Source organism: Dipodomys merriami, unplaced genomic scaffold, assembly GCF_024711535.1.
Source record: "Dipodomys merriami isolate MVZ:Mamm:240054 unplaced genomic scaffold, mDipMer1.0.p SCAF_13, whole genome shotgun sequence".
Lineage (NCBI taxonomy): Eukaryota > Metazoa > Chordata > Mammalia > Rodentia > Heteromyidae > Dipodomys > Dipodomys merriami.
In genome coordinates this window covers 22,034,997-22,047,649 of record NW_027202604.1, presented here as the reverse complement: position 1 = coordinate 22,047,649, position 12,653 = coordinate 22,034,997, and the positions used below count along the sequence as shown (strand labels likewise).

Genomic DNA, 12,653 nt, shown 5'->3' with positions numbered 1-12,653 from the left:
CCTTGCACGTCAAAGACCGGGTGCAGGGCTTCTTGGTGTCAAGGTCAATGACCCCACAGTGGATGTCAGGATCAAACTCTCTTTCTGTCAAGAGCATAGAAACATTACAATGGGCTCACCACACACTCCTTCATTTAGTTTTGGAAATAAGAACATAGGAGAAATCTCAAGACAGGAAAATTACCGAAATTATCATATGAACAAATTTCATCAAGTTATCAGTAATTCCAAAATAGATGATATATAAGCACTTCAATGGAGAAAAAAATATCACTAGAGGACCACAACTGCCATCACATGCTGGAAAACAATGTTTATACAAGCATTGCTATATTGCTGCTTTTGCAAACACCTGACTAGAAAGCTTTGTTAATATTATATACACATACCTTACTCCTCATCTCATACACAGGCAGTATAAAACTGAGAGAAGAGGACAAGCACAGCGCTTAACGAACTATCTCCTAAAGCGGAAGTTCACTAGTTTTACAAAATAGACATAAAGACAGCAGTTCTTTCAATACACATTTAATATACATAGAAGTATTAAGAGAAAACTGTGATGTTACCTGATAATCTTTTATTTAAAAACTTCCTATTATTAGAATTGTCTTCAGATTTCTTTTCCAGAGTTGGCGGTGCAGGAAGTCCTTTGCCATTCAGAATCTGTCCAGGTGAAGGCAAGTTTGGCTTTGGTATTGAGGGGCAGTTAAGGCCAGGCTTGACTGAGGAACTCACAGTAGCAGGACAGGTTGGCCCCACTGCAGATTTCAGTAGTGTGCCATCCATCTTCGGATGTATCTTTTCTACCTTTACAGAAGGCGTCATGCTGCTGGAGGAGGAAGTGAGAACAGCAAGGCCTGAGTACTTCATAGCCTTGAGTGAATGGTTAAGAATGAGGGCAGAGGCTGGCTCTTTCCAGCATAGCACAGGCCCAACCCCCTGGAAAACACCATGAATTATTTTGGAACTATTCAAGAGAAACCTACGTAGTTCACATTTATGTAGTCTGTAAGTTCTCTGCAGGGGCAAAAGGCCCAGAGGATTTTCAAGTAACTTTTGTCATTTCAGAAAGTTTTACCTACAGAGCTATGTGAAATTCAGGCCTGATACTCAAGGCAATTTCTGCAAGAAATTTTTGCAAGAAGCAGACATGAAAAGATCATCAAAAAAGACCTAAGACCACAACCCTTAGAGAATATGAGAGTCACCATTTTTAAGAAAGGATTCATCAAAACAAACTTCTGAATAGTAAATACTTCCAAGTACTAACACTAAAAGACTTAAACAATGTTAAGCTAACAATGTCTTCAAGAAGAGGACCTCTGCTTTTCTCAACAATAAAATATAATGTGGCTCTGCTTCAGACCCAAACAAATGTGTCTATAAGCACCTGTCACATAGCTAGCTGGTGGGCATATTGTCATTTTGCCTGAAAAACCTGAAAATGTTGATTAAAAGCTAATTGTTGGCTGGTCCACCTCTACATATCTCATTTCACACAAATATCTGTAACGATGAGCTTTTGCAAATTTTGTCCAGCAAATCAGTACTCTGACAGATGACAAGTAACTTACACATCACATTGGCTTTTTAGCTTTTAAACAACTATAGGAGTGAAAGCCAACTTTGCTGTACTGTACTTCTGACAAATGAGCAGGGGCTGAGGGCTTAGCAACTTCAAATAGCCCTACACAGCTATATCGAGAATAGCGTGACAGCAGCAGAACAATTCCAAGATATCACGATTGTCCCAGCTGGTAACTAAGTCCTTCAGCAACAGCTGGACCCTTCCTAAGATCAATCAGGTAGTCAGACTTTGGGAATGATATATGTGGCATACTCTGAAGGAAGGCAGACCAGGGAAAAGGCAACCACCACCAGGCTAAGGGATACCTTGACAAAGCAAGATATGTTTCTATAGGATTGTATGGAACTACTTCAGTCTTCTACTATGATGGAAAGTCAAAGCTGGCTAGGGGATGCATGCTTCACTCTTGACCCCTACAAGTCCTAGAGCTAAGGCTGGGCATCTCCTCACCTTTTTACCTTGGCTATTGTCAACAGAAGTAGCAGGAACATCAACAGTCACACATTAACTGTCTTCAATGGGCCAGAAACCATGTCTGTTACATGACAGATACTAACTGGTACATTCCCCAATTCCACATAGTACTATTTGTTATTCAGAGAAATAGTGCCTTGCTCAAAGGCCTCAACTAGGAAGGGACAGAAGTAGGGCCAGAAACCAGGCCCATTTGACTTGGAGTCTTCTCAAAGTTCCTCAACCTAAGCTTGTTTCTCCTCCCATGGAAATGGGAATAGCAATTCCTATTCCACAGGTATGTGATGATCACTTAATGACAGTACACAACAGAGCTTACTTTCAGTTACTCGAACACAGAAAAAGGATCAATAGACAAGTATTACAAACCTTATTACTACCTATTACTACTCTGAAAAGTCTCCTGTAATATAATAGGGACACAGAAAGAACCAATACAATGTATTTGAATTTCCCACAAGTAGGCTCTTTCATATGACTCCAAGACTCTCATACTCACACACACAGCTCATTACCAGCAGGTAAGCTTTAAAAACACTTGTGGCCATACTCACACTCTAGCAGGGGGTACTCTACTCTGCTGAATGGGATGCATGGGCCTGGTGCTCCCCCTGAGTGGCAGTTTCTCTTTGGGTGATTTCAACAACTTTGAACTTGATGAGGGCGCACTGAGAACTCCTCCACTGGAAGACCTGCTGCTTCCACCTGCACTGCCTCCTTTGCTTTTGGGCAGAGAATTGAAGAAAGAAAATACTGAAGTGGGAGGGACGGCCAAAGGCGGCTTGCTGGATGAGCTATGTCTTCTTTCTGAAAAGGAAAACCAAGAAGAAAACAACCATGTTTCAGGAAAATCTCAAATGGGACTCTTAGAAAAATTCCCTGGAATCAACACCTTTAGGCCAAAACACGTATAATTAATTGAAAATTTTCAAAAGGCAACAACTTTCAGAAGGGCTTATCTAGGCCCTACAGACTTAGGATTCTAAGAACCAGTGCTATTTCCAACACATCTTGGCATAAAAGGTTTATCATCATCCAGAGCCATTTGAAAATTTCCCATTCTACATTTGAGCATACAGTCTTGGGTTTTGTTATGTTACAAATGAATCCCACTAGCTTCAACTTACACTAAGAGGCAATATTATTCACTCATCTTTACAGCCTGTTAATTGATACCACGTGTAATTTTCTTCCTTTCTAGCATAGCACCTCTCTAATTTTCAGAATAGCAAAATCTGAAGAAACAAGTTGTACCATTTTCCCCCTAACCACCAGCATAGAACACCAAATAAAAAATGTTATCTTATCATTCCTTAGGAATCTGTGCTAAAATTTTCCAGTGAATCATTTTAACTCCTTCCCCTTTAATAATCTCACTCAACTACAGATGGCATAGCTCCGGATCACACCGCTAAGATGCCAAAGGCACAAGACAAAAATACCACAAATAACTAGGCCTCTTTTTTAAAAAAGCAGGAAGTAATTAATGGTAAGTACAGACTACAAAGGTTTAACTGAGAATCATATTTTCTCAAAGCAAAGCAATCTATATTAATAAAAATCAGAGATGCTTAAACAATGTTACAATAAGAAATAGGTTAAGTACTAACTATTTTCCTAAGAAACCTGTTTTGGTAGTTTAGTGACTGTCTTCAATTAAACCTGGAATTTAAAACTGCACATTTACTTAACTCTTGAGTTTTAAAATGCATATTTTAATGCATAATTTAATGTACTACATAAGGCAATGAAAATACATCCATTTATGATAAGTATTTCAAATTAAACCTGTAATTCAGGAAAAGAATTTTGTACACAGTCATCTCTGTTCTTCATGCTTTTAATCTTAAGTTTGCTTTTGCATAAATCTTTATAAAATTATTAAAACCTCTAAATTACAAAGCAAAAAAATGTGTATGAATGAATACTGACTGGACTTACATGCGTACTGAAACCTTAAGCATGTTAGAATCAGTGACAACTAGCATCAATTAAATGGCTTACTTCCAAAGACTTGGTATTACTTTGGGGCCTTTGGGTAAAGCTATGATGACTTATTCCTGGAAGGACCGTAGTTTAGCAACACTTTATGAGGTGCTTGAGAATCTGATTCACAGCAGGAGAAAATGACATTATCTGCAGGCAAAATTCAAACTTTCCAACTTATACAAAGGTACAATCAATTTAGGAAGACTAAACTAATATGATTTATAAGTGCTGGCCTGCTCCTGTATTAAGTTTTATGTCCAAGGAAAGGAAATTTAAAGTAACTTCACTTTAATCAATTCTCAAATTTGGCACCTGAGGTGTCTTTGTTTTGGTAAAAATACAGGTTTTTTTTTAGGTAGGCATGGTGGGATACACCTATGGTCCTAGCATTTAAGAGGAGGCTGAGAAAGGTTTGAGGCCAGCATGGCAAGACTATTGTAAAAAAACAAAAACGAAAGTAGTTTCTTTCTTCTTCTTTTGTGGCCATACTGAGGGTTCAAACTTAGGGTCTTGCACTGCTAGGTCTGCCATTATTTTCACTTTCAGTTATTTTTTAGATAGGGCCTTACCTTTTTGCCCAGGGCAGGCCTGGACATTCATCCTCCTATTTACTTTCCATGTAGCTGGGATGACAGGCATGCACCATTTTGTCTGGCAGGAAATTTATTTTTTCTCCCAAACATTCTGAACATACTCCCAAGCATGTTTATAGTTTTGTTGCCTGCCCTATATGGGTGGAACTTCCATGAGACTTATCTCTTATCTTCCTCTATAAGGCATGCCACAAGAAAGAAGTCTTCTATTTATATTTTAAAGACTGTATTTTAAAGACTGGTACAGCTCTCTTGGGAAAAAGATTTTCAAATGGCCTAGTAGTTCACAATTTCAGCTATATTTCTGAGTGACTAAAAACTCTGATGTTTGTACCTCTCCTACAGCCTGTGATTTAATTGGTTTGGGGTGTGATACAGGCATCCAGACTTCCCCAGCTTTTGTGTGTGACTGTATCGTACAGCCTAGGTTGAGAGCCTGACCTAGGCTAGGCAAACAACTCAGGAACCATTAACCATGGCTGAGTGAGTTAACATCTGCACAGTGCTGAGAACATATGGCATATCGCACTTTATTTAAAGCCTCGTCAACTATAGCTCACTGCTACTACTTTGTCTTAGTGATTTTCAAACTTTCATCGAATGCAACTATTTCCATCATTCTGAACAAAGCCACTTTTTAAACTTAATTTTTAAAAAAAGTAGTATTTTTATTTTGTAACTGGAGGCATAGTTCAAGTGGTGGAGTGCCAGCCATGGTTGAAAAAGCTAACTAAGAGATGAGATTCTCAGTTGCACACACATGTGAAACCATTTTCATCTAAATCATTTTCAATGGTATCACTGCTTCCTCCTTACTATAGTTCTAAGTCTCTCTGGGGAGCATTCTTGGTATTCTGTACCTACATACAGGATTTCAGGGTAGTCAGCATTCCTAGTCTCCTACCAATTAATCACCAGAAATGTCCCTCTGTCACAGACAACTTTCACTCCTACCCACACCATTTCCAGATAGGCTCCAGGGTAAAGCATAGAACTACCACTCTTAGCTGAGAGCTATTTTTTTTCCCCAAACCAATATACCCATGAAACAGTTAAGTTTTTCCCCTGAAAATATTAAAAGAACAAAGTATTTAAATATCTACCCATATTAATTCACAAAAAGCATCTTGTGCACTCACCCCAAGCAGTGCAATGAAACAATGATACCAGGTCTGTGCACAAAGGGAAAGGGGGAAAAAAAAACAACTACAAATGTAGTATTCTTTGGGCATCAGAAGCCTCAGAGAATCTGAGAGAAAAAGTACAATGGTCCCCATCTTTTGAAGGTTCAACTTACAATGTTTTGACTTCACAATGCTGCAAAAGTGATACTTGTTTAGGTACTTGGAATTTCCAATCTCTGTTTTCTCAGACAGCATAAAACCACAGTTGTCAACTAGATACATGATCTGAAAGGAAGAAATCCATGTGCCAAGCTATGCTGTCACTAAGCTACAATGCTCAAAACTTGGGAGAATTAATATATTCTTGACTTAATGATAATTTCAACTTGCCAAAGCTTTAATGGTTCCATCATTAGTTGAGTAGCATTTGCAATGTCGTTTTTCTTAAGATCAAATGATTAAAGAAAATTTGTAATCTAGTCAGTTCAACTATAATGCTTGCTTTGAGAATGCAAATTTACTCCAGAATAATCTAACCATAATAAAAATTTCCATATGCTTTTGTCTCTAAGAAATACTAAGGGAATGTAGAAAACTACACCTGGCTGAACTAGTCACATGGGGTACCTGAGGCACACGGAACCTCAAGCATCTATCATGCACCTCAGGTCAGGGCACATGTTAAGAACCACACCCAAATGCATTTGGTGTTAACAGTTTTCTGTCAGTTCTATATGATTTTCTTCCATCACTTCCCACAATTCACAAGTTGTGATCTACTCTATACCCACTTCACAGTCAAATGCCAGGACTTTACAAGGTAAATGGTCAAATTTACCTTAGTATTTGCATATATTTAACCATTTATCATTTGTAAGACGGTGCTACCATTTTCAGTAGGTTCCTATCTTTTTTTGTGTCACAAAAGACATTTTTAGTGTTGTGCCATAACTCATTTTCCCAATAAGCCTCATGCGGTTTTTATTGCATAATTTTGCACAGTGCACTAATTTTTAAGGAATGCATGTTGCTATACAGCAGGATTGATGGCAACTTTTGGCTTTTTTTTTCTTCAATTTTCGGGTCTCATCATGGTCTGCCCTCCCTTTTTCTTTAGTTAACATCTTTCCTTGCCTGTTAAGGCTTACATGGGATTCAACATTAGAGAAACAAGACTCAAAGCTTCTTAATGATAAAAGTCTGTTGCCATGTCAGTACTTCCCCCAAATCCCTGCTTTAAAATAAAATCTATTTGAAACTAAGAAAGGCAATTTATTATGTGAATTTTTCATTCACTAAAACTTGAAACAGATTGTATCTGTATGTGTAAACTGAGATTGTGCCAGCTCAAATCCCTGTCATGCTACTGAATTAAGTTGTTCCATCACAGTACAAATGTGAAACTTATTCTGTGAGAAGGACAGAATCTGGCTTTCTCTTTAGAAGAAAGCAAAGATGAAAAAATTAAATTATAGCTGAGTTTGACTCCATTTAACCTTTCACTGTGTGTCTTTATATTTCATAAGATTTTAAACAGGGATTAGAGCTTTAAAAAAGTATTTCTTCCGAGATCAAAAGGAAAGTGAGCAACTTATGAGTAAGTTAGGGAGGCTATATTAAACTGAACAAAGTAGTGGCCGGATGCTAAGCCAAACTGCCATGTGGTTTGCTAAAGAGTCCAAGTTGAGTTTTCAAAGAGCTCCTCTCCTCTCTCTAGAACCTGGCACTAGCCCAGATAAAGCACCCTCTGTCCCTGAATGAGGAGCATATTGTGAATAGCTCTAGTAAGTGACAGAAAGGCAGGCAGACCACCAGACAGACAAGCACAAGCATAGGGAAATTGAGAGCAGTGACAAAGGTAAACAGACACCACAGAAGGAGGATAGGGGCAGGAGAGATAGAAGGGAATGGAAAGAAAGAGCAAACAAGAGAGATGAGTGGGGAAGGAGAGGGAGACACATCTGCACTGGCCATCTTATCCCCTGAGGCTTGCTAATGTGACATGCTTATCAGGTAAGGGGATGCGGATGGGGAAAAGAGAGGCATTCCAAAATGGAAAGCAACTGACAATACTAAGCTTATAATTCTGAATTCATGATTAAAAGTGCTTAAAAAGTTTAAAGTATCAACACAGCTATAAACAAAAACTAGTCCAAAGCAAATAGTTTAATGTATGCATACTTTGTAAACAACAATTTGTAATTTAGGGGTGTTAAAGTTAGTTCACAAACACTTGTAACTTCAAATGCTATCATTCATGTTAATAAAAATCTAAATGAATATATCTTGAGATTTTTTAAAATATTTATGTTTAAAAATATTTTATGTATTTAACTTTTCTATAATGATCAGAACTGACATAATTATTAAATACTTGTTTAAAAGGGAAATCTTAGAGTTCTAGTCTTAACACATGCCGAAACAAAACAAGGTAAGTACTGACCACTTACTAGTTTGTCTTTTTTTTTTCTCTCTCTTTTTTCTGGTACAGATCCTAGGCACTGTCACTAAACTTCTGTTGCTCAAAGCTAGTGTTTTACTACTTGAGCCACAGCTCCACTTTCAGGTTTTTTGGTAGTTTATTGGAAATCAGAGTCTCACAGACTTTCAAACTGTGATCCTAAAATCTCAGCTTCCATAGTAGCTAGGATTACTTAAATAAGCCAACTGCACCCAGCTAATTTGTCCCATTCTTAGTAGGAATCATGTAAGAAGGCTTAACAGCCAAGAAAAGCCTACCAAGTCTTTTCAGGACTCTTATTAAACCTTTTACTACTCTTTGACGACTCAAACAACTGACTTTATGAGAAGTCTCACTTTCAACACCAATAGTAGCAGCTTCAGGAGTGTGCTGTGTAGAAACCATGTACCACGCACACTGTTTTGGAATTTAAAGGGATTATATCATTCATTGCTATCTTCCTAACAAAGTAGATGCATTATCTGATATCCCTGTTTTCCAGATGAGGCGGCCAAGGAATTAAAGAATTAAATCAGCTGTTGAAGGTCACAAAGGCTGCTTCACTCTGGTGAAAGCACATTGCCATCATAAATGGTCCAGGGGCAGGCAGAGGAGAGAGAAAGTCAGTAAGAAGCTCATCTTTTCCAATTATGCTACAACTATAATTTTGGCAGAAACAAGCTCACAGTTATAGCAGAATTTTGCACAGGCTAAACATACAACATCACTGACAATTTTGGGGCAAATTTAGGGTAGGATCTACAGTCAATTTAAGAGAAATCTAAACTGTGTTGGATTTTATTTTCTCATTTTGAAAGTTTTATCCTAAAGATAAACTATGTGTATCTGCCAGTGTAGAATCCTTCCTGTCTATACACACATCCCTGGGCTGCTGCTGGGTGGGGGAAGGGAGAGACAATTGGAAGAGTGAATTTGACAGAAAGTTACCATTTGGTAACTGCCTTTCTGGCTTGGCTAAAAAAGAATCATTAAGATGAACATTTCCTATAAAGGACTATCAGGAAGAGCTACAAGTATTTATTATAGAGAATTAAGTTGATCTTCAAAACAAATGCAATTATGCGTACTTCTTGTCACTCTGCTTGCCCTCCCTGTGGAGGTTCAGGGCCAATGGGTAGTCTTGGTATGAACTGAGTAACTGCTTCAATAGAACTCAAAGATAAACTTTTAGATTTCCTGACCAAGGCAGATTCCAAACTTTGTAGTCAAAGACATCTTCCTGGAGTGCAGTGCAAAGGGCTGTAATGTCTGCAACCCAGGATCTACTGTGGATGAGGTGCTAAGATCACAAGAGGGAGTCTATAGATGTCCTGTTTGTTCAGCGAATGCTAGTTATGGAATCAGTCCTTCAGACAGAAAATTACTGATAAGAATGCAGAAATCACTTAAGAACAAACCAAACTCACTTTATCTTCTCCAGTGTGACAAGGTTTTAGCTTAAATATTATTCTAGGAAGACAGGAATGCTCCTTCAATTACAATGAGGTTATACTCCAAGAAACCTGTGGTTAATTGAAAATATCCTAAGTCAAAAGTGCATTTAACGTACCTATGGAACCCTGTAGCACAGCATCAAAGTGGACTAGGGAGTCTTGGTCCACTTCCCTTGTGCTCCAGCTCCCTGCCACTCTAGTTTGGGGAGAGATCTAAATTAAAAAGGTGAAGTGTATTTCTACTGTGGTGCACTCAATGTGTATCACTTTCATACCATTGCAGAATTCTTGTTAAACCACTGTAAGTTGGAATAAAAGTATTTCTCAGGAGCAAGGTAAACAGCAGTCATTTAAAAATGAATAAAATCATTCCAGTTATTTTATAAAGAACTTGTTGCTTTATTTTCCTGACAGAACTTGATGACACTTAAGAAAGAATCTTAGGAGAATGAAATAGGTGAGGATCAAGTCCCCAATTTAGTATAGGGCTCCAAAAAATGTTAAAAGTACTAATTCCTAAAAACCCAGCTTTTCTTGAAAAGTTTTGGACAGATTCAATCAAGTGAGGTTGAACAGTGCATTCTGCATAGAAAGGTTTTACAAAAAAGACAAATCAGTGCCTCCAGGAATGCTTACTTTGAGCAGATTCTCACAGCCCCACCCTGAAATGTCCACAATCACTCTCCCATTTCAAGCAGATGGTGAATAATTAAGCTTACACATGGCTATACAGTGTAAAATGTACGTAAACACAGATTCTTCAATCAAGCACTATAAAAGTAATAAAAATACATGTAATCAAAAGCTCATTTTGGAAACTTTGGGTCACTCATTAAACTGTCCATTGCTGGATTAATAAAATTGTTCCTGTCTTAGAACAATCAGAGAAAGAACAATTAGAGAAAGAACTGCAATGTGCTATTATGTAGCTTCCAATTAACCCAAACTGTCTTGCTTCACTTTCAGGCCGCCAAACAAAAAGGTGAGGTATCAGCTGGGTGCCTTGATCTTTTACAAGGATTATGGTCCCTAAGAGATACCCAAGCTCATGGCTTGGAAAAGATGATTGGTCAAGATTTTTTTTTAAATTCCTAATATTTCTAGTACTTTTTTCTTTCATATTAACTGTTTAATCTAGCTCTTTGTCATTTACAATTGAATCATTTCAGATCTTTCATCATATCTATACATCATCTGAAATATTAATAACTGACCAGACATTGTCTAATTTAGCAATGTCCTAAGCAATATTCCATGACAATATGACTGTTTGATGTAAGACATATCTATCTATCTATCTATCTATCTATCTATCTATCTATCTATCTATCTATCTATCTATCTATCTATCTATGGTATAAATGATAAATGAATATAGATATTATATATCCTACTAGAATATCTGGTATATGATTTAAAAACCACATCATAGACTACACAAGATTAGTATTTAGAAGCTTTAAACTACTGTAACTGATGTTACTTTTTCCTGTAATTTTTTTTGGCCAGACCTGGGACTTGAACTCAGGGCCTGAGCACTGTCCGTGAGCTTCTTTTGCTCAAGGCTACCACTTGAGCCACAGTGCCACTTCTGGCTTTTTTTTGTTTGTTTGTTTATGTGGTACTGAGGAATTGAATTTAGGGGAAAGCATTCTACCAGTAAGCCACATTCCCAGCCCTAAATTTTGTTTTTAAAAGCACTCCAGGTGTCTGACCAGCAACTAAACAAGGAATTGTTACCCAGTTTGTGGCAGATTCTTTAAAAATTCTAAATATGCTTTATCTTTGGTCTAATTTCTTTAGGTTCCTAGGCACTAGATTACACTACTGTGGAGAAAGATGATGTAGGTGTGCAGAGACCCATTATGAAAGGGAAGTCAATCAGTGGGACTGTCCAAGAACATTCAAATCAAGCTAAGGAATTCAAAGCTGACCTCTGAAACTCAGGCCCCAAAAGACAATTAGCCTAAACCGGGATTGGAAGGCAACCTCCAAGGTTGCTTAGGTGGATTACAAATGGCAGTGGAAAACACTGAGAAAGGAAAAACACTCGGCATCATATCTATTAGAGAGAATAAACTAGCACTAGCTTTCCTAACTAGTCTCCAACTGCTACCTTTTTCCAAATGCATTTTCCTCTCCCTAATGCAGAGGTGTTTTTAAATTAAAATGTAAGAGGAAAGTGCAGAAAAGAGTCATTTACAGCACTTGGGCCACTTGAAACAACTTTTCACCAAAGGTCTACAATCAAATTATCAAGCTCTTCATGAGGGAAATAAAGGCCCCACTAAAGTATTCAGGTCTCTTGGCATTCCACATCTCTGAGCAGAGTGTGCACTGCAGTATACCATTCACACTGGTGCATGAAAGCGAACAGATCACAAAGGGCAGATTACAAGGGAGAATGACTCCCCTTTGGTGGGGGAAGGGACAGGCATGAATAGATTGTAAATAATGTTGCTAAGAAAGGAGCAGAGATATGGCAACCTCAAATAAACCTCTTGCCAGGAATTCTTCCCAAGAGATCCTTATTTCTGAACTTCGCTTTCAAGAATGTGAAAAATATGAAATACTTAAGATAGAAAGAGAAGTACTAGATGTTATGATCATTGATCATGGTGGCTGAAGTATAACATCTCTTCTTTATAATCACTGCCATAAGGAGGCTTGTCTGAAGGAAAAATGAATTGAATAGCCTGAATGGCCATCTGGGGCATTCAGAAGGGCACCTTTCCTATGCTCCTGCAATCCTGTTTGAGGTGAAGACTTTGACCTGAAAGTTGTTGCCATTCTCTTCAGTGCAATTCTTTCTCTCTCTCTCTCTTTCTCTCTCTCTCTCTCTCTCTCTCTCTCTCACACACACACACACACACACATATACACACACACACACACTCACTCACTCACTCACTTAGGGGAAGGAGCCTTTTGGGAAAAAGTCACTGATGCTTTTTTTTGGGGGGGTCT

The 12,653-nt window shown here is 38.0% G+C and overlaps 1 protein-coding gene across 10 annotated transcripts in view; it reads right to left on the bottom strand.

The window, feature by feature from the left end:
• Atxn7 (ataxin 7) overlaps nt 1–12,653 on the bottom strand; it is a 148,828-nt gene that overhangs the window by 36,997 nt on the left and 99,178 nt on the right. For 7 of the 10 annotated variants that reach the window (XR_011371161.1, XR_011371160.1, XM_070018876.1 and 4 more), the window contains 3 exons: nt 2,620–2,872; nt 570–832; nt 2–84 (listed from right to left, as the gene is read on the bottom strand). Coding sequence is in view for 8 of the 10 variants with exons in the window: in XM_070018876.1 (XP_069874977.1) it covers nt 2–84; nt 570–832; nt 2,620–2,872 (599 nt within the window). In the remaining 2 variants the exon portion in view is untranslated. The remainder of the gene's footprint in view (nt 1; nt 85–569; nt 833–2,619; nt 2,873–12,653) is intronic. The other 3 variants (XM_070018880.1, XM_070018881.1, XM_070018882.1) reach the window with 1 other exon arrangement.